The sequence below is a fragment of the Terrapene carolina genome, unplaced genomic scaffold (genome assembly GCF_002925995.2).
Source record: "Terrapene carolina triunguis isolate 2854851 unplaced genomic scaffold, T_m_triunguis-2.0 Scaffold179, whole genome shotgun sequence".
Lineage (NCBI taxonomy): Eukaryota > Metazoa > Chordata > Testudines > Emydidae > Terrapene > Terrapene triunguis.
The window spans coordinates 3,526,558-3,549,462 of record NW_020664530.1 but is presented as its reverse complement, the minus strand read 5'-3'; the positions used below and the strand labels follow the sequence as shown (position 1 = coordinate 3,549,462).

General features: G+C 41.5%; 1 protein-coding gene across 1 annotated transcript in view; it reads right to left on the bottom strand.

The window, feature by feature from the left end:
- Positions 1-22,905, bottom strand: part of LOC112113141 (biliverdin reductase A) — a 44,204-nt gene that overhangs the window by 6,161 nt on the left and 15,138 nt on the right. Inside the window, exons 2-3 of the mRNA XM_024209326.3 lie at positions 1,751-1,878; positions 55-174 (exon numbers count right to left, since the gene is read on the bottom strand). Of these exons, the coding sequence (XP_024065094.1) occupies positions 55-174; positions 1,751-1,869 (239 nt within the window). The 5' untranslated portion in view covers positions 1,870-1,878. The remainder of the gene's footprint in view (positions 1-54; positions 175-1,750; positions 1,879-22,905) is intronic.

Sequence of the window (22,905 nt, the reverse complement as noted above, 5' to 3'; positions counted from 1 at the left end):
AGTGCCTAATGTAAGGAAGTAACAAGCAGAGAAGAGGAAAAGAGAGACACATACCTGACATTCTCCTCATGGCTTTTGTTGTCAGTGCTGATGATGGCCGCCTGGATCTCTTTGTTTCCCAGAGCATCTTGCAGACTAATCTGCTTGACCTCGTTAATATTACCGAGGGTTCTTCTAGTTGTTCAATAGAAAGAAATAAAAAAAACAAAATATCACAACCACAGGCCGCGCTCCCCAATTATTTTTGGAACCTCAGTCATAGACCAAGATCCCATTGTGTTAGGTGCTGTACAAACATAGATCAAAAAGATAGTTGCTGCGCCAAACAGCTTAAGTACAAGACGAGACAATGGGGATACAAACAGACAAGGGAGCAAAAGAAAACAGACAATATCGGTCAGTTTAATGGACAGTGGTCACAGCACACCAGTGGCCTAATCATTGTAGGAATCATGGCAAAGGAGAGTTTAAGGAGGGATTTGGAGGAGAGATGAGGAGGATGTTTACAGGGAGCTCCTCCCAACATGGGTGGCAGCAGAGAAAAAGCACATAGTTGCTTGTTTGAAAATTTAACAGCTGGGTGGTGAAGACTGGCATCATTGCTAGAGAAGAGGCAGGAGTCAACATCTTAATAGTGTATGCGAGATGAAGGTAGGATGAAGATAGGCCATAATGGCCCTTGAAAATAAAGATGAGTCATTTGTGTTTGATGTACTAGAGAAGGTGAAGCCAATGGAGGGACATAAAGAGAAGGGTGACATGGTCAAAGTGACATGCTAGGAGAATTACCTCTGTAGCAGCATTTTGAATTATGTGTTAGACTGGCACAGTTTCCCAATAGAAGTGGTGGAAGCCAAGTATTGCTTGGGTCATTCAATAGTAGATCTAGCACTAGAAAAAACACCCTAGGAACAAGGTTGCATTGGCAAGGAGATGTAATGGATGGCCTAATAGGTCTTTTCTGTCTCAAACAGATATGATTAAATATAGCTGGAAAATACATCCACAACCCGAGATCCCCGTACATTCCACATAACTATTTTAAACCATTATGCTTTGTTGCTATAGTGCAGAAAGCCTGATAGGAATACTCTGAGATAGCAGCACTGTTGTGCAGATTTACTTAAGTTTCAGCCACATGGTTGCTGAGAATAAATGATACTGCCACCTAAAAGGTAACCTTATTGCACAGCCTACATTATGATTTGTTCTTCAAAATCCACATCTGGCTTCAAAGACAAATTTTACAGCAGAGTCGCCTTACCAGAGTTCTACAGATGAATTACTTATAGACACTGGCCCAACAGTGCAGCTGCTTAAAGCCTGTGCCATCCTACAGCAGAGTTCAGTCATTTGGTTACATTTCGAGTCTCTTTTAAAGGCCTGATCTTACAGGGCTCTGAGCTCCCTCAGCTTTCCCTGAGCTAAGTGAGAACTGAGGTGCACAGCACCTCATTAGAGACACTCAGCATCTCTCTGGACTGAGTCCTAGAGCTGCTTGAATGATCTCATTGAGGCACTTTGCAAAGCTTCCTGCAATCATTAATCAACCTAACCTATGGACACTACGCGCTGTCACATAAACCGCATTTACTGTGCACCCAGCAGACCTCCTTGAATTATTATATCGGAGAAATGTATCTTCTAAGATGAGCCTGGAAAGTTATACATGCAAAGGGGAGAGAGTACATGGGGGGCAAAAATAATCTCTACACCATGCTCATTAAAACACATAACTGAAATATCTAACCTGGATACAAAGCCAAACAGTTTCAGGTGCTCAGAAGGGCTGGAAGGCATCGGATTCAGCATGTCTCTTATCCGCACAGATCCAGCAATTCCGATCCCCACCACCACAGTGCCAAACATTTTGTTAGCCTGAAACAAAACAAAAATAGATAAGTCTAGAAAAAAATGCATTCTGTTAATATGCTCCCCTTCCCCTGCATTATACTCCCACACTTTAGCATCCAGGCAGCTTGCCAAAGACACCCTGATGTGTTGCATGAGCCTGAGTGCACTCATATCTTATTGAAGTCCATGGGATTTGAGGATGATCAGCACCTCACAGGACTGGGGCCTGAAGACTCTTGTAATTGACAGCCAGTATGTCAGATCCACAGTACAAGGCTGTTCTTTCCCCAAAACGGATAGGCAAATCTTAGAGAGGACAGGGATCTTCTCGTTATATAGCACCTTTTGCACGGACTGATCCCAAAACATTTTGCAAAACTAACAACATTTGACACAAACTATATTCAGGGTTCACTCCCTGAGCCTCTGCAATGCAGCTTTCTCTGGACTGAAACAAAGAGCGTACAGCAATGTTTCACAAAACTTTAGGACAGGAAGTGAAGAATGCCCTTTTCCAGTTGAAACTGCTGGAGAATTTTAGAGATGCAAAAGGTAATGACCTAACTTATAATTTGGCTGGAATACTGGGGTGACATCTCTACTCTTCTGAAAAGCACCATGATCTCTTTAATGACAAGTGATCATGACCTCAGTTTTCCTTCTCACTGAAAAAACAGCACTTTCGATGGCAGTCCCCTACTGTCATAAAGGAGCATTAGCAGGAGACAGTGTGATCCAGTAGTAGGATCCTGAACCAGGAGTAGAGAGAGCTCAGTCCTATTCTCTGCTTTGCCTTTGACTCACTGTGATGATTTAGCCTTTGAGTGGCTGAGTATTCCCCCTGGGGATAATAATGCTTATTCACCCCATGTTCTGCTTCTTCTATTTCATCGCTCTGTCTTCTCCCCTTCTCCTTTGCTTGGTGCAATACAATCTGTTGATTAGTTACTTCCTTTCAAATCTTTCCTAAAACCTCATCTTTTCCTCAATGACTCTTGTCTGATGGGATCACAGCACAATATGGCACAGCTGCAGGCTCTCACTGCAATCCATTTCTGCGACTGCATTTTCTAACTGTACTGACAATGCTAAAGGTCAACTGCTACTAAGAAATTCTATCAACTGGCACTAAAGAGTCTCACGTTGCGTATGTTGCATCTGGGTTTTCGCCTCTATTTATGTATTGCTGTCACTGCCGATATGGCTCATTTAATGTTTATTGTCTGTTCTGTATTATCCAGTGAAGTGCTCCGACATACCGTCTTGCTTTAATATAAAGCAAGAAATGATTGATGTTGCAAGAGTCTCCATTAGAAGCACAGCAATGTGCAGTTACCAGAGGGTGGCATGTGATGTATTAGCTCGACTCACCAGGGAACAAAGATGCTGTTGAGCCCCAGGCTTGATTTTATTTGGTCCACAGAGAGATGAGATCAGAAAGATCACCACCAGCGTAACCCATTTCAAATGATCGACATTCCCTCTGAACAAATTCTGGGCCTGATTCGCATTTACACTAATGCTCCTATAATGCCATTTTCCATTGCCAGAGCCGTGTCCTGTGGGCGTAAATTACACTTACACTTGAAGGGCAGGGTAAATGAGACTTAAGTCCTCTGACAGAGCAGGTGGGGTATCACTTGGTATAATTTCAGTTGATGGTATATTACCCAGAAATCCTACAATACATTCTGTGCTAGCAAGCGTAGAGTCCACAGAAATGCCCACAACTGGTGAACAGTGGGGAGCTATGCCTTACTGATACGGCACAACACAATATTTTTTTCTATTTGAGAAATCAGCTAAAGAAAAAAATATTTGCACATTAAGGCCAAATTTTGTCCTCTGATACACTACAGGAGCTTCCTGGGTGTCTCAACACAGCCACAGAGTACCCCCTACATACAGTATGGGCAGCCAGAGCTAATCACCCATGCGATGATGGCAGAATTCTGGCAACAGACCAGCTGGTGAAGAGCATGGATATGATGTGTCCATGTAGTTTTGGGAGCTGTTTTTAAGGCAACTGGTGTCGGAGGCTGCTAATATTTTTTACTGCTTTCAGGTATCTCCTATCTCAGTTATATCTGCAAGCAAGAGTACTGCTCCAATGGTTGCTACGCTCTCTTGAAAACTCTGTAGGCGTCTCACTCCCAAGCAGTGCCTTTCCCTCTCTAGCTGCTGAACTATATTTCAGTCCAGAAGGGGAGAGAGGGAGGGAGCTGAGCCTCTACTCTCATTGCCAGAAACAAAATACTATTTTTCAACAGATGCATAGGATATTGCACATGAAGCCTACAGCTACCCTTTGAAAAATCTTCCCAAATTTTGCCCCATGTAAAATTAATGACCTCCCAAAGTAGACACATTTGGTAGAGGCAGGAAAGAAGCTTTCAACCCTGTAACAAATCCTGTTACTAAGCAACCCGTTGTCATAGCAACTAGCCATTCAGAGCAGGTCCCTAGCTCTTTAGGGCTTTAGAGGTTAAAAAGAACACCTCAGTCTTCACCCAGAAACTAACAGGCAGCCAATGTAGCCTGCACTTATATGTAGATAAAGGGAATCAATATGCCAGCATTACTGCTACTTGTATTTTATTCCTCTCAGTCCATTCACACACCAGATCCTGAAACTGTTCAACAACCAAAGAAAGATCAATCTGATGTTACTGGGCCGCCATGCATCTCTGAGAGCAGAAATCAGTCCAAATCATTATTTCTGTGATTAATTTTTTTTATTGGTTTTCATAAAGAAACAGACAGTGAAAAGTACAAAAAGGCAAATGTCTCACAGCCTGTATACATTTCCAAACACTGCATGCTTCATGGGATCTCCAACAGAATTATGCAATTTGACAATGTGTCAAAGCTGCAAGATCATATAATGCTACATAAGCATAAAAGTTAGAGGGGGGGGAAACAGTGTTAAAATAGAAGACATACATAAATAGGGAGGAAAGAGAAAGGGCTAGGTAGAATGGAGGTCTGGCATTCTTTGAGCCATCTCAAGATTTTTTTATCCAGATGTATGTAGAAATGTGGTCCAAATTTATTCAAAACCATATAATTGTTCTCTACGATGATAAACTCCTCTTTCTTTGGCTTCTAACTCAGACAGGTCCAAATACCACGGCGCTATTCTAGGCAAAAGCCTACTCTTCCCCTTTTGTAAAACCACTCCCTTGGCGATCATTACAGCCCTCAAGAATAGGGTTGCCAACCCTCACCCACACCCCCTCCCATACCCCAACCCCCTGCCCCAGCCCTGAGCCCCCTCTTGTACCCAAACTCCCACCCAGAGCCTGTACCCCACATCCCATCCCACACCCCAAACCCCTGCCCTGAGCCACCTCCTGCACCCAAACTCTCACCCAGAGCCCACACCTCCCATACCCCAACCTCCTGCCCCAGCCGAGCCCCCTCCTGCACCCAAACTCCCACCCAGAGCCCACACCCCATCCCCCACCCCAACCCCCTGCCATGAGCCCCCTTCTGAACCCAAACTCTCACCCAGAGCCCGCATCCCCTCCTGCACCCCAATCACCTGCCCCAGCCCTGAGTCCCTTCCCATACCCCTGAGCCCCCTCCAACACTTTGAACCCTCAGCCCCACCCCCAGCCCAGAGCCTGCACCCCAACCCCCTGCCCCAGCCTGGTGAGAGTAAGAGAAGGTGGGGGAGAGCAAGGGATGGAGGGAGGGAGATGGAGTGAGTGGGGGGGCGGGGCCTTGGGGAAGGGGCAGGGCAGGGGTAGGGCAGTATCTAGACCAAATTGATATGTTAGCAAGTGTGGTAAGTACTGCCACTCCACTAAGGGTGGCAAGTCATCACGCTGCTTTAGTGCTAGAGAAGGGAAACACCCTCATGACTGATTAATTGGGAAATCCATATGATGCCCCTGCTCAGCCAGTTCTTCCCAATTACAGGTTTGTTCCCAATTTGCAAGTTTGAGTTGCCTCAGATAGGTGCTTTTGCATGACAGTTAGGATGAAATGGTTACCTCATAGCCAGAATAGCCCAGATCCCTTAGCACAGCCACCACGGTAGGCACTTTTGTTTTTCTCCATCAGACAAAAAGAAGAACAGAGGGCACCCCCCGGGGGAACTGGATGCATTAACATATGTTCAATTTCCACCAACGTGAGTATAAGAGTGTTAGACATCTGTGACATGATAAAAGCCTAACAGTAGTTTGGATTTGGGAGGTAGGTCTGGGAGCCCAAACCTCCCCCCGGCCCCCCACACCTATAGGTAGCTGGATTTTTTAAAATTACAGTTGTGGCCATTGACCAAGGCCCTGCCGGAAGGCTCTACTAATGCTATACATTTTTTAAATAAGACAGAGGGATATATATATATATATATATATATATATATACACACACACACACACACACACACACACACACACACACACACACACAGGTGGCCCACTTAGAATAGAGGACCCTAGGCAGAATATTGATTCCTATTGTGTTAACTCTTCCCCACAAACTCGGGGAGAGAGGATGCCCCCTATCTATATAATTGGCTATTTGAGAAAGTACTGGATCCATATTTATCTTCACTAGTTTATTAATATTTCTTAGTACTTTTATACCTAGGTACTTGCATCAGTTTATTTGTAGAAATTCCTCTGAGAGAAAGTCCCACTACACGACAATCAGGAAATTGCCCAATAGTTCTGATTTTCCCCCAATTTATTTTGTAACCAGATATTAATCCAAATTTTTAATTAGTGACAAGGGGGCTGCAATTGGAGTTTTTGGCTTGAATATACAAAAGGGCATCATTTACATATAACATCAATTTCTACTCCATGGAACAGAGCTGTCTGCCTTAGATATCTGGATGAGCCCCACAGTTACTGCTAGGGGAAAACCTTTATTTAAATACGAAATACTGGTTCTCTCTTATTATTTCAAACCTTCATTCTGGGCCAATGGGTGTAGTTTTCCTTTAAATGCTGAAGTGACAAAAGAGAAAGTTCCTGCCATAACAACTGCACTCAGTACCTACCTGGGTGAATAAAAATCAGTGATGAAAATTAAAAAAAAAAAAAATTTTTAAACCATTTTTTAAATTTAAATTAAATACAGGTTTATTTAAAAAAACTATTTAAAATTAAATTTGAAATTGACAGCCTATGTTAAAAATCTATTAAATTGTTTAAATTAAATACAAAAAATAATATTAAGCATTACACAATTGCCTCCAAGTTTTAAGAGGAGTCAAAGGCTAAGCACCTGGATCCACAATTTGTTGAAGTGCTAAACCAACTTTTGACAGCAGTAGCCTCTTCTGCAGGTGCAGAGAGAGTATTTTCTCAAGTTCAGCTGGTCTATACTACAAAGTTAGCTTGACATAAGTCACCTTGAGTCAACCTAATGGTGCATGTGTATACACTCAAATATGTCTCCTGCCACTGGAAGCAGCCTGTTATGGCAATGCAGTAATACCTTGTCCTGATTGGCCAGCTTGGAGAAGGGGTACAACACGGAGCTGCAGCAGTACTGCGTAAAAGTGAAGGAACTGTTAGGCGTATCAGAAGACCAGGAGGCCAACTGTCAATCTGCTGTCGAGCCACAAACCTGCTGTTTTTACAACAGGCTGCATGCCATACTTGGCAGAAACCCCGCCAGCACTCTGAGAGCACCATGGATACCTCCAAGGAGCTCAAGACACAGATATCCACCTTGAACAGTGAGGAGGAGGAGGATGGAGGACATGCAATCGGGGGCAGGGGTGTCCGGCTATGCTACTAGCCAGGATCTGATAGAGACTCCACTACAATCTAGTCAGTCCTGGCAGTCAAGCACAGGTGAGCCTGATACAGGGGAAGGTAAGTGTGCGAATGCATTTCCCTTCACAATGTTTAATTGAAGTGCCCAACGTAGCAGGACACGAGTATCGACTTTTCATGAATTCACCCATACTAGAAGAGGTACAACAAACAGAGGCAGACTAGTTATCTGCTTTTCATTCTCCTGTAGAGTTAGCCCTACACCCCCAACATTTCACATGGCCTCGGGGTAGGCCTTCCTACCCCTATTGCTCCACCCCGGGGGACAGTAAGGAAAACCACAGCTTCACATATGCTGACCTTTGACAGCCATGGCTGGTGTACGTGTAGCTGTAATGAACTGAAATGTACATGAATGCTCTTTCCCCTTGTTAAAGTTCTGCTCCATTAATTTCACATTTTTTTTATTATATTTGTTTTTTAATTGCAATTTTTTGCACTGATTTTGATACCTAATAAAAATCTGTTTCTGATAAATTCATCTTTATCACTTCACAACAAATGCTGCAGAATACCTAGCGGCACTGAAAGCACTCACTACTTATTATTGTACAGGGTGACAGAACTCATAGGATCAGTGACAAAGAGCGTAATAATTGTGAATGAACAGCAAGCACTGCAAAATGAATAGGTGCATTAACCGTTATATTCACAGATGTGCACCAAGCACCACACAGTTCTTAACAGCCCCCAAAACTGCGGGGCCAGACAGAGCACAGTCCACCACCTTACTGTGGCTCACTGTTAAAGTGCTCTTTCAAGGCCTCCCTCAGCCGCATAGCTTTGCTCTTGAACTCTTTTAATAGCCCTTGTGGCTGGCTGTTCAAAATCAGCAGACAGCCGCTCCACCTCCGCCCTCCACCGCACCGGTAACTTCTCCCGCTTTGCCTCACAGATATTATGCAGGACACAACAGATAGATATTGCCATGGGGATATTTTTCTCACTGAGCTCTAATCTTGTGAGTAAAGAATGCCAGCATCCCTTCAATCTACTTAAAAGCACATTCAATTGTCATTCTGCACCTGCTGTGCTGGTGGTTGAACCTTTCCTTGGTGCTGTCAAAGGGGGTCAGTGTATGCCTACATGAGCCAGGGGAGCAAGGGGTAGGCTGGGTCCCCTAGGATAACTATTAGCATTTCAACATCACCAGTGGTAATACACTGGTAGGGAAAGGAAGTCCCTGCTTGCAGCTTTCTATGCACTCCTGTGTTCTTAAAGACGCAAATGTCATGCACCTTCCCTGACCAGCTAACATTAATGTTGGTGACGCATCCCCAGTGATCCACCAACGCTTGCATAACCATAGAATAGTAGCCCTTTCTGTTGATGTACTCTGTGTCAAGATGGGCTGGTGCCAAAATAGGGACATGCGCGCCATATATCACCCCACGGCAGTTCGGAAAACCCATTGCTGCAAATCCATCCACTATGTCCTGCACATTACCAAGAGTCACCATCCTGTGTAACAGGAGACAATTAATGTCCCTATACATTTGCATGACAACAGCCCTCACTGTGGATTTTCCAACTCCAGAATGATTTCCACTGACCAGTAGCAAGCTGGTGTTGCACACTTCCACAGTGTGATTGCCTCTCGCTTCTCAACTGTCCGTGCACCACTGATTTCACTGTCTCTGTGCTGGAGGGCTGGGGTGAGCTTGGCACACAAATCAAGGAATGTGACCATATATATTTTAAGTTCTGAAGCTATTTTGCATTGTGATGCGATCCCACCAGTCAATGCTTGTTTCTCAGGCACAGAAGCAGTGCTCCATCATATGCAGCTGCTCCATGACTGCCATCAAAACCTTGAATTGGCTCTCACTATGTCCCACAGCAATCTGTCTTCCATGAAACTGTCATGTCCCCCACTGCTGCAGTTCTTCCTGCGGACCTGCAAATACAGGAGGATAATTTATCCTGTGTTTGCATTGCTTGTGATGCTAGTGCAGAGCTGTGTGGGCTCCATGCTTCTGCCAGAGACGGCAGACAGCGAGAAGTGCTGCACAGTTTTGTGGGATTTTTAAGAGGCGTGAAAATTATGGGATATGGATGGCATTATGGGATAGAGAAAGAAGTAACCCCTGCATGACTTGTTTTTGCCCCACCATGCACTGCCATAATTTTCTAAAGAGAGCGCACCAGACAATGGCAAGCTGCATACTGGGATACCTACTCATGGTGCACCACACCATGCATCGACACAAGCACTGTTGGTGAGTATGCACAGTGCCAATGCAAGAAGCCAAGTATGGATATGCATGAGTGATATACTAATTGTGGAAGTTTTATGCCAATGTAAGGTGCATTGACAAAGTTTGTAGCATAGATATAGCCTTCAACAAGTTCAGTTTACTGTCTAGTTCCTTCACAGTTGAGACACTGATTGGGAATTAAAAAACAAACAAACAAACTAGAAATCTTGTTTGCCTCTTCCAATGAATAAAAACTGGGTGAGAGGGCAAGATCTACTAGTTCTAAAATCTTGAAGGACATGGTGACAAAAACACAATCAGTTCAATTAATTAACTACACTTAACATTTCCTTTGTTCAATAAATCATTTAGTTTTAAGTAAATAACGTGTTTTGATAAACTTTTTTCTTATGTATCCAGCACTTTTAAGGTAGTTTTATTTAACCCCCCCCCAAAAACCCTTAAAATTGATTTTTTGTATATGGAATGTACATTTTTTTGTATATGTATAATGGAATTTGAATTTCTATCCAACTAGAGCTTGATGCAAATCACAAGTAAAAAATTAATTATCTGGTAAATAAAAAATGCATCATTCACCATTTTCTAACATGTAAGTTAAGCTATCTTAAGTAAGTCTTAAACGAATGTGTATAGATATAATGTGTCCTCCTGGTTGGCAAAAAGAAGACCAAATTTAGTGTAAAGGCTATATTTAGTTACAAATCAACGTGTTTTAATGGATACCAATCAATGAAAATCAACCTCTCTTTAGGAAAATAATTTTAAAAGTTCAGATGCAACACACTATTAAAATTGATAATTTAAATGAAAGTTTCCTGCCTTCTGATTTAAATCATGATTGACAGTGATTTAAATTAATCCAGTCTGCTCAGTCCACTGTATTCGTCAAGCAGTAAAGAAGCAAATACTGTAGTCTGATCTGATGAGATTTGTATTTGGTTAATGAGTCAATTCAAATTCTCAGATGAAATTACCTATTAATAAATCTCATGATATTTGGGCATTTACCTGCCATGGGACCAGATGTGTCCAACTTAGGGTTGAACAAAAATATCAATGCTCTGAGTTATTTGTTTAAACTGAGAACCTGAATCTACCAATATGTGGATAGTCATTAGTAGCAAAAATAGTGGAAACATGACCTGAATACCCTTTCTCAGAGTGAGTATTCCCCCTCAGTGGGAAGAAATCATACATACTTGTTCTTGAGACATTTTTCACAACACAGAAGTAGGCTCCTATGTAAGATCATAACTTTACTTGTCCTTATTTCTACAGTTTGAATGCAGGAATACGTCTTCAATGCCCCAAATATCTGATTATGTCAACACCAATTGCAATGTAATCCATAAATATAAGTGCCTACTAACCAATGTTGCCAACTCCCGCCATTTTATCTCAAGTCTAGCAATATTTAGGACCTAGACACAAATTGATTACACAAGAATCTTAACATTCCTTTTTGCAGGTTATCAACACTTTTGGAAACCATCTCATACCATAATCTGAAGAGTAAACATCTACCACAGGTTCCAAAAACCAATATAGAGATGCTGGAGTCATAGCCACTGAGGACAGATCCAGCTGATTTAAAGTAAAAGTCAAGGGAGGCAGTCATGCCTTTGGTTTCCTACTTGCTGATTTAAAGTGTGATTAAAATCAGTAATTTAAAATCGCTTTGATTAAATCAACCCACCTTGGTACCTGCTCTAGTTTTTTTGTTTATTAGTTTTTATTGTAACAAGAGCTTTGCCTGACGTTAAAGGATTACTGTGATATTGCTGATTCTACCATACCTTGGCTTCTATCATACTGGGAAAAAGTAGAATAAACCACATGACGATACTTCTAACAGCATCAAAAATTCATTTCCCCTTCCTTCTCCCCTGCTAAGTGACCTGGTCAAAGACAAAGGCTATTAAGAAGGACTAACTGGACTAAAGAACTATGCAACCTGTGAGGAAGGAGCACTTTGCATTGTTCAGCAGTAACCTCTCTGGCCTATTAACAGTCACCACTGACAGCCTGCAAAAGAAGTCCTGTCTGAACTAGAAGAATGGTGGCTACAAAATGGAATGTGATGTCTTGCAGGATTGCAGCGAGTTAAAAATTACTCCCATAATTGGGAGAAGGGACCACATGGGATGGTGGGAAGTGAAAGGAGGAAAACAAATCTTTTTATTCACTGGTAGCAGTATCTTCAGTTAGTTCTTCATCGACAACAATCCAATTCTCTCATTGAGATAAATTGCTGGGGGCTGTATTATTCTATGCAGAGCTACTGTTACCCATCAATTCTTCTGCTGCTCTTTCTAGGCACTTACTGTGCGCATGATGTCCACTGACACCCCCACTGGGAAATGCTTGATTTATTCAGCAGCAAATAGGTGCATAGTACTGGAATATACATGGAAAATTGAGTAGTATAACAGGCATATTCTAGCTCAGTGGTTCTCTACCCTGGGGGTACGCAGAGATCTTCCAGGGGTACATCAACTCATCTAGATATTTGTCTAGTTTTACAACAGGCTACATAAAAAGCACTAGCGAAGTCAGTACAAACTAAAATTTCATACAGATGACAACTTGTTTATATTGCTTTATATACTATACACTGAAATGTAAGTACAATATTTATATTCCAATTGATTCATTTTATAATTATATAGTAAAAATGAAAAAGTAAGCAATTTTTTAGTAATAGTGTGCTGAGACACTTTTTTGAATTTTTATGTCTGATTTTGTAAGCAAGTAGTTTTTAAGTGAGGTGAAAATTGGGGGTACACAAGACAAATCAGCCTCCTGAAAGGGATATAGTAGTCTGGAAAGGATGAGAGCCACTGTTCTAGCTGGAGCTACCAGGAATATTCAGCAGCAGAAAAGTCATGTTCTACTTGAACATGCCTGAGAATTTAGTAGCACAACATATGCGTTCTACTTGGATGTAATAGTAATACTTAGCAGTCTTGTTGCACTTTACATCTTCAAAATGCTGTGCAAATACTAATTCTTACAAAACACCTTAAAAGTGAGTGAGTTTTCTTCTCCATTTCAAGTGACTTCCCCAAGATCACAGATAAAGCCAATGCAAAGATAGGATTAAAACACAGATGTTCTTAATTCTTTGCCCCAAGTTCATTTCTCCAGCCATAAAGCCTCGTCACTGAATCATTAGAAAGTTCAGGAGTGCAGCAAGTGCATTTGGCCCAGACGTACTTAGAACCTTCAGCAACAGTCAGGCATTTAAATGTCTTACACCTCCTTCCTGCAGTTTTCAAATGTGGCTTTTAGTTACTTGTTCCTAATGTAGAAATGAGTAATTCAGGACCAAAAAAAATCAAGATTTTGCAATTAATGTAAACTGGACCAATTGTAACATGGATATGCGCCCCCCCCCCTTCCTGAGGTTCTTCCATTTTCATCTTACTGAATGTGCTATTTTAAATGATTACCACATCACTTTCACACTTCTTCAGTGTCACAGATTAGCATACCTCCCACATAAGGTTACCTATCACATGATCATTTAGCTTAAAAATCTGACTAGTGGTGCTCGCTAGCTTTTTCTGCACTTGACAGTAGGTCTCTCAGATTCCCAGCTATTTCCCACAAAATACTCACTATTTTTCCACTCTGACCAAATTTCCCTTTATACGGCTTTCATATGTGGGCCTGCCTGATATTAAATCAGTAACCCTCTCAAGCTTCAGTGCTGATGTACATATTTTTGTTTCCATTTTACCATTTAAAGACAGAGAATCTGATTCTCATTCACATTATGGCCATCTTACACTGCTCTGGCAGCATAAAGAGGCCTTAAACTGAGTATGAAGGTCATTTACACCTATCTTAAGGCGCCTTTACTAAGTGGACTTTGTATCACCGAGATCAGGCCCAGAACTTTTGAGTGTCAGAATTTACCCTTTTCCAGCTGGTGCCTGTAAGAGAATGACTCACTTCAATTTATTCCTGAATCCTCCCTGTTTCTCTTAGGAACTTGGCAGTCAGACTGATCCAATACAGCATTTACAGTTTCCCCTCAGAGAGGGATCAAATGCAGTTCTCTCTGTAGTAAATCGTAGGAATCCAGTGAAACAATGGAATATTAAGCAATAATTGTAGTAAAAATGCTGCTTCTAATCTAATTGGAGCAGATAAAGCAGAAGCAGAACTGACTAGTAGTCATTTTTTATTACTACCTAGGACTGTCATACAGCATTTTGTAGTTTTTTGTTTTGTTTTTTAAAAAGAGCAGGCCTGCTTATAGGCCTCAATTCAGCAAGGTATTTAAGCAGGAATATCCCAATGAAGTCCACTGAGTGGCCCCATAGAGAACTATTCATGTGCGTCAAGTTAGGCATGTACTCAATACTTTGCTGAGTAAGGGGTACAGAGCTCACAGCAATCTTAACTAAACGGAAGATTAAACTTACATAAAAAGCAGAATGAAAGATGATGCCAAAAAATGTGTTTGAACAGTAACATGCAATGTGAAGAATCTGTTTCTTGCTCCACCTTTGCCATGCCCTAAACACTTCTGGAAGCAAGAGATAATCAGGAAATAAATTTACACCTGCCCCACCCCCACAACGTACATTTAATATGTTAACGGAACACAAAATAAAAGTCATGCAGAACTTTTCTCCACACCACTGAAAGGGTTTTCAACTTTCATTTGTTGAAACACCCTTGTATGTTTTCCCTAAGGGGGTTTGTGTGTACATGCGCGCGCAGCTGTTTTTTATTCTTTGTTTTGTGGTCCTTGTGTGTTATCATTCTGAATTCTCAAAAATAAAGTAGTATTACATTACAACCTTCCAGCAAGAGTATTTATGTTTTTATCTACTCTGTTCGTAGGTCATGAAACTTAAATTCTATGACAGCTTACAGGAAAGCACATGGGTTATGGTAGGAGTGTTTTGACACTTTGGAGCCCACACTACTGCTCTTGCACGGGTTTGTCAGCAGACAGTACACTAACAATGGCCTTTGAAACAGAGCAAATTATTCCTTCCTGACTATTAATGACCATTTACACAACATACATGCGAATAGTTTAAAGTTTATAGATACACCTCTTTGCCCAGGCCTTCCAAACTGATTAAACCCTAGTCTTCTAACTGACTGGCAAAATTGCAGGCAGCACAGTCTGTATTATTAAGATTTTCGGTGTCTCATCTTAAGCCATGTAATACTATGGTAATAGGTGCCTAAATGCTTGTAATAATAAGTATGACTCATTATAAACATCAGCTGTTTCCAATATTAATATTTTAGGCAGATCTTAAGGGTGGAAAACAATATTAAAAATACGTATCTCTGGAACCCCTCTTTCCACACTTATGCCCTCAATTCTCTACTGAGACAGTCTAGATTCTCAATACAGACTGAGGGTCCATTCCACCATCACTGTGTCCAGACATACGGGAAACATAAGAACATAAGAACGGCCGTATTGGGTCAGACCAAAGGTCCATCTAGCCCAGTATCCTGTCTACCGACAGTGGCCAATGCCAGGTGCCCCAGAGGGAGTGAACCTAACAGGTAACGATCAAGTGATCTCTCTCCTGCCATCCATCTCCACCCTCTGACAAACAGAGGCTAGGGACACCATTCCTTACCCATCCTGGCTAATAGCCATTAATGGACTTAACCTCCATGAATTTATCCAGTTCTCTTTTAAACGCTGTTATAGTCCTAGCCTTCACAACCTCCTCAGGCAAGGAGTTCCACAAGTTGACTGTGCGCTGCGTGAAGAAGAACTTCCTTGTATTTGTTTTAATCCTGCTGCCCATTAATTTCATTTGATGGCCCCTAGTTCTTGTATTATGGGAATAAGTAAATAACTTTTCCTTATCCACTTTCTCCACATCACTCATGATTTTATATACCTCTATCATATCCCCCCCCCAGTCTCCTCTTTTCCAAGCTGAAAAGTCCTAGCCTCTTTAATCTCTCCTCATATGGGACCCGTTCCAAACCCCTAATCATTTTAGTTGCCCTTCTCTGAACTTTTTCTAGTGCCAGTATATCTTTTTTGAGATGAGGAGACCACATCTGTACACAGTATTCAAGATGTGGGCATACCACCGATTTATATAAGGGCAATAATATATTCTCCGTCTTATTCTCTATCCCCTTTTTAATGATTCCTAACATCCTGTTTGCTTTTTTGACCACCTCTGCACACTGCGTGGACGTCTTCAGAGAACTATCCACGATGACTCCAAGATCTTTTTTACTGATTTGTTGTAGCTAAATTAGCCCCCATCATATTGTATGTATAGTTGGGGTTATTTTTTTCCAATGTGCATTACTTTACATTTATCCACATTAAATTTCATTTGCCATTTTGTTGCCCAATCAAAATGTTCAAAAACTAATATAAAGCAATGAGAGAGGCTGCCCTAATCTGACAAGCTGATTAAATGAATGTTCTACCCTTTATAAGATTGCATAGCAGAAGCCTTGCACTAGGTGGCTGGATTCTAAAGTTTATAGTTAGAGGGCCAAATTCTGCTCTTGGATATACACCCAGTTCTTATGTGGAAGTTAATCAGGGCCCACACAGCCATCCAAGGGAAGAATTAGGCCTTGACTAGGGTGAAAGGAGAAGGAAATTAACAAATAGATCTATGTGTATTTTAACAAAAAATCTCTCTTTTCAACTAGTTTTATAATGTAATTTTAAGATTCCATGAAGTACTGTGCATTATAAAATGCCTTATATAAATTCTTGCTGGAAGACAAACAACCCTGCTTACAATAGCTTCCCAACAGCATCCTTTAATTAAGAGGCTGCTTATAACTGATTTATACACACTTCCTGCATTCACATAATATGGAAGCAGAGCCAGTTTGGGTCAACAACAACAAACATATATGAGACTTCTCCTAAATCTGCAAGACCTATATCCATTTTTGCAAACACATTTTGCATTTGTGTGTGGGGAGATGTTGTGATGGATCAACTTCAAACACTTTCTAGTTAGGGTTCAATGTAGATAAGCATCCCAAGCATTTGAGAGATGGCAAGACACCACCAGCTATGGTGCCAGCAATACACCAATTGTGCTTCTCTTCAGAATCAGCCAATGCTATCGCAGAGACCAGTACCTGCCTGAAGGCCAGATTGATCAAACTAAACCCAAGCAGGACTAAAGCAATGCCAGTCCAAAGGGGAAATGCTTTAAAGAATTAGCTGAGATGCTAATTCCACCAAAGACATGCGCCACCATTTGTCAAAGTGGTGTGAGGTCTCTGGTTGTGGCTGGACCAAGGAGTAACAGGCAGGTAGAGACAGTGACAAGAAATGCTATCTTTCACCTCTCAAAATAAAAAAGGACCAAGCTCCAGAGTTTCATGTATTTGTCACTTCCAGTGTAGGCAAATGAAATTTACTGTCTAGCACTGAAGATGGTAGCAATGGAGAGCCTCCGGATCCTACAGAATGCAGTAGCCCACCTCTCTTATAGGATTGGCCACTGTGGGCACATTACCCTTGTGTTTTGATTCCTCCACGGGCTCTCTGTTCACATCCTGATTTTCAAAGCTAAACAACAGGGTAGGACCCAGCTCCATCAATGAATGCATCTTCATCCATGATACACTGAGACAGCTGAGTTCCTCTGGGACAACTCAGATAAACCAGAGAACAAGGTGTGAGAGATCCCGAAATAAGACACTCTTCCTTGAGGAGGCTCAGCAGTGGAATGAGCTACCAGAATCCATCAGTTCCTAAACAGGTGGCCCACAGCGTGCTGGAAGGTTACATGGAGCAGGCCCTAACACCCTTGCAAGTACCACAGGGGCTGCAGCTGCTATTCCAGCCCATATGCTGAAGCAGCAGACACAGAGTTGTGCTGAAGCTCCGCAGCCTTCTCATGGGTTGTCAGAGGATGAGTCCAACCCACTTACTGCCCAACACAAAGTGTGTGTGGGGGTGGCGGAGGACAGGTTTGCATAAATTTCACCCATACATGTCAGTGTCCCTTCAATATACACACAGAACTCCTATTAACATTGTGGCAGAAACAGACATGAACTAGACATGTGGCTGAGGGAAGGGAAGAAGAGACTCATAAGAGGGTCTACATGTAAAATCTCTTTCTCCTGGCCAAACTCACAGGTACCATGGGGAGTCTGATGTCATAGGATTTACAGTAATGATTCAGAAACTTTCAGAGGCTCCAGACATTCCTGTGACTATAAGGAAACTGCTAAGTTCGTACGACTCATGCCTGAACCACAAAACTCAAGAAGAATAAATTCTAAATATGTTACTGTAAAATCCAGCTTGGACTGATACCCTCTGCTAGATCCATGTTCTGGGCACACGTCTCCTCTCTACTGAGCAATAAGGCTACTGGAGTTTAAGTTTCTGTGATCTACATGTATAAGACATCCATGTTCATGTAACTGAACATGTAATCATTTAGACTCCAATTAAGTACCTCCTGTTTCCCACTTATTGTTAATGCAACTTTCAAACAAATAGCCTTCCTACTTTCCTCAAGAAACTGAAGCACTATGCATCTGCACACACATTTTTTGGACAATGTTATACAAAGGAAAACTGTCACCTTAGCATCTAGTCAAAATCATGAGAGGACTAGTGGATAGGACAGTGTTTCCCAAACGGTGGGTGGCAGGAAGGTTCTAGATGGGTTATAGGCCCAGTGTGGAGAGGGGGGCCCAGCAGGGGGTAGGGGCAGGATTAAAGAGCAAGTCCACCCTGCACTCACCTCACAGTGGTGGCTCCTACCCTTTGGGGCTGGGCCCAGCTATCTGCTCTGGATGTTGCAACCTGGCGCTGCAATGCCACGTGCAAAGTCGCAGTGCCACTCACTCAGATTTGGCCCGGCTGCCCTGCTGTCATGATGGAGGGGTGGCCAGGTCAAACCTGAGTGATTAGCATTGTGACCCCATTCGCCAAGCCATAATGCCCAGAATGGGGAGCCAGGCCAACCCCAACCGACAGGAGCTGCCATTATGGGTTGATTGTGGGGCAGGCTCACTCTCTAACCCCCTGCCCCCGGCCTCCCTTCTGCACTGTACTAGGGGTGTAGTGCTCAGTCAAAGGGTACTACTGCAGATTGTCAATGCACCCTCGGCAGGGCAAAGAGGAGGCGGCAGTGGTGAAAGACACTGGCCTATGAACACGCCCCCCCACCCAATTTGGACCCTGGGTGGGCCACAAAAAAAGACAAAATGCAGTTGGTGGTCACTTTAGTAAAAGGCTTGGGAACCAATGAGATAGGAAAAGTCCTTCAAATCTGCAGATATCTGCTGACCACATTTGTGGATCAGATGCAGATACACATTTTATATCCATGCAGAGCTCTAGAGATAGGTCACTGGCCTAGGAGCTGTCCAAAGTTCTGCAACTGACCTGCTGAAAAACGGAAGGCAAGCCCTTTCCACACACCCCAGCCCGTGTCTCTGTTTCCCCTTCCACCTCTCATCTGTGTTGCCTATTTAGATTACAAGCTCCTTGTGGCAGGGACTCTCCCGTCTCTATTTTGCTTAATACGAGGTTGGGGCCTGGCCAGTTGGGCCCACCGGCCACTACTGTAATACAAATAAAAATAATAATGGTCATTTTAAAATATTATGTGTTAAAAACAGTTTCAGATAGTACAACTGCACCTGAGTGCCTCTGCCAATTTTGGGGGTTTTACCCCAGATTTCCTTTTTAGGGAGACAATGTGGCCTACAGGATAGATCACTGGACTGGGATTCAGGACACCAGTGTTCTATTCCTGGCTCTGCCACTGGCCTGCCATTGGGTGACTTTGGACAAGTTACTTTGCCTCTCTGTGCCTCAGTATCCCCAATTGATATGGAGCTTCATTGTAAAGCACTCTGAAATTTACTGAAAAGCCCCATACAAGAGCCCAGATATTATTTTTAAAATGTTTGTCTTCCCTTTTGTTGTAGAAAATCCCACACAATCATCAGGGAAAACTGACTACAGCAAAGTTTTCATATTCAGATAAACTATTCAATTAGTACATTAAAATGCACAAAATAAAGAAACTGAAGAAACAGAGAAAACATTTTTTCTGTAGTCTTGCAGTTAAACTAATCGTGAGCCCTGATCACGTATATACACAGAGTAAGCACAAGTAATCACATTGATATCAGTGAGATTACTCATACATCTATGTGATCCACTAAGAAATAAAGGCCTTACATATTATCTATCAGATAAGTCAACTGTTGTCTTCTGGTGCACTTAAGGTCATAGGATCCCAGCTCTGTGACAGACTGATCTACTTCGAGAATCACGCAAAAGAAAACAAAACACTTTACTGCCAAGAGCTGCAGAGTTCCCTTAAACATACTAACAAAGGGCCAGATTCTCCACTGGTGTAAATCAATGTAGTTCTATTGAAGTCAACAGAACAATGCCAACTTACTCCAGTTGAGGACCTGGCCCATATACTTGACATAGTAGACAAGGTACATGAATAGATTGCAGCTAGTCAGAAATTTGACTTTTTTTCATTTAAAAAATTCAAATTTAAAATTGTTTTCTGTGAAAACATTCTCACTACTGCAATATAAATTATTTGTAGAGGAATGAGTTTGTTTTATGTTATGGCTCAGAGTTAAGGTGAAATGGGTCAGGTGAAGTTTTATATGTCAGTGTTGTCATTAAGGGAATGTGTATACACAGAATAAAGCTCGTGTATCTTGTTTCAAAGACTAGGTTTCTAAGTCCACCACTACCCCAGGACACCTAGAAGGAGTGATGGACAATCTTTGTCTTCATTAACTTTCATAAAACTACTAACACTGGCAATTGCCAAAGAGAAGGGGGCGGGGGCGGGGAAGGAAGAGGAAAAGGAAGGGAACAAGAAAAACTAACAATAGGGGTTATTCAAATCCCTCTCAATTTTAGAACCCCATACACTTTTCACATTGTTGGCCTACATAAAGCTTTAAGTGTATAGGTCAGCTATCAGATCTTACGTCTTGGTAGAAGTCTAGTTAGATTGCAATTCAATGCTACAAGTCAGTTTGTTCATTCTGGTACATCACTCCTTTTTCTATTAGGCTACCTTGAGAAACTAAAGACATTTTCACGTGTTAAATCAGCCACAAGAGGGAGCCTTTAGAAGCCATATAAATAATAGAGTGAATTAAATATTTTATACATTGATTACAAAGATACTTAAAAAGTACATTCCTTTCCGTACATCACTCCACATTATACCCACATGCTATTTTTAGAAGGTGCTATTTTATATGTATTTTATATATAAACAGGACAAGTTTTCAAAAGGAACCTCTGAATTTGCTAGGGTAAAGAATGAGATCCTAAAAACATTTAGACTTGAAGAAGGAAACTGCAGTTTTGTATGCAAATCAAGTAGCCAGATAATCTAGTTTTCTTATTTGCATGAATAAATCAGAATTTTGGAGCACCCCAGAATTTGAGCATGAAATTTTGAATACATACGCTTAGGGGCTAGATTGACACTATTTTGAAAGTGTCAAAGATGAAGAAGAAAAATGATTCCATTGTACAGCTAAATGCTCCCCTGCAGACTGCCATGCTTATTCTCATCAGCAGCCTATGCTATTACACTACAAAACTGCACCAAAAGGAACAGTTATAATAATTATCCATCAAGTTTAGTCCTGTAGAGAGTGAAACAGAAGTTCTACATTGGCTCAAATTATTCCCACAACTACCAAAATTAAGAACATGAATAAAAAGGAAGTTAAAAAGAGAACATACTGCAATTCACGAACCACTTTCTTAGCTGTTCCTATTGATTTTTTTAAAACAATGTTAATATTCTGATAACTATCTCCTATATCCTGGGACAGACTAGGTAAAATAATTCTGATATCTTATGCTATATGTTCATGCTACTTATTTTTCTTCCCTAAAATAACAGATCTCTCGTGTACTATAAGATAGACTGTTCTGTACTAATTGTCTAGTATACTTTTGCTTAAGGTCTGGCATTTTATGATTCACATTTTTGATTAAACTGCAGCCACAAAAATTGTGGGCACATCCATTGTGAGCACAAGACTCATATTTGTATGTGAAAATGGACATTTTCTACATGCAACACCAGGTAACTGTAATGCCCAAAGAAGCCCTTATTTGCACAATTACCTGGTTGCATGTACAAATGTTCTCTGACTGGCACAAGGATGTGTTTTCCATGCACAATATTGAGTGCATACATTTTGCTGGTGCTATTAAAAGGCAGCCAACTTAGGAAATGTAGGCCAAAGATGATCTATAGCTCTGCCCTTGCAAGGTGACTACTTCATTCTCTTTTCAAAGGTCTTTTCCATTTTTAACTACAACATTCCTGTAACTGGACAAATGAGGACTGTAAGTTCAGTAAAAAAAAAAAGAGGTTGTACTGGCTGAGTGCTGCAATCCTGTGACTACTTAGCTAATAGCTAAAAAATTTTTGAATACCCTATATATATTCAAGGGTAAACAATGCTCAGTGGTTTATCCAGCCTTGCCCCCTGAAGCACCATTTTTAAAATCTCAATTTAAAATCTCTTTCTTCTCATTAGCTTATGACAAACTCTCTCTACAGAGCATTTGAGATATTGGATTGAAAGCACACTCTGCAAACATAAATTATATTGTGTTATTTAAGTCATGCATATCGCAGCTAGGCACGAGGCCAGCCCTCATACTGGCCTCTACAAAACAGGTTTCATAAGTATATAATTATTTTTACTTATTAGACTTGCTAGCAATGGGAGACACACATGAGACATTGTAATATTGTGCTGTAATTATATACACTGCATGTGGGTACTACTAGGTCATTGCTGTTTTACAGAATCCTGCCTTAGATATCTTAAGATGTCGCCTCAGTCCTCTCACACGCGGTCAAGCTTCTATAGATAACAGATGTAGCAGAACAACAGTGGTTCAAATTATGTAACTGGTTAATACATGTGATGATTTCTAAAAGCACTCCATTCATATTCACTTACTTTGCTTAGAATTAGATGGAGACAGCAGGGAAGCAGAA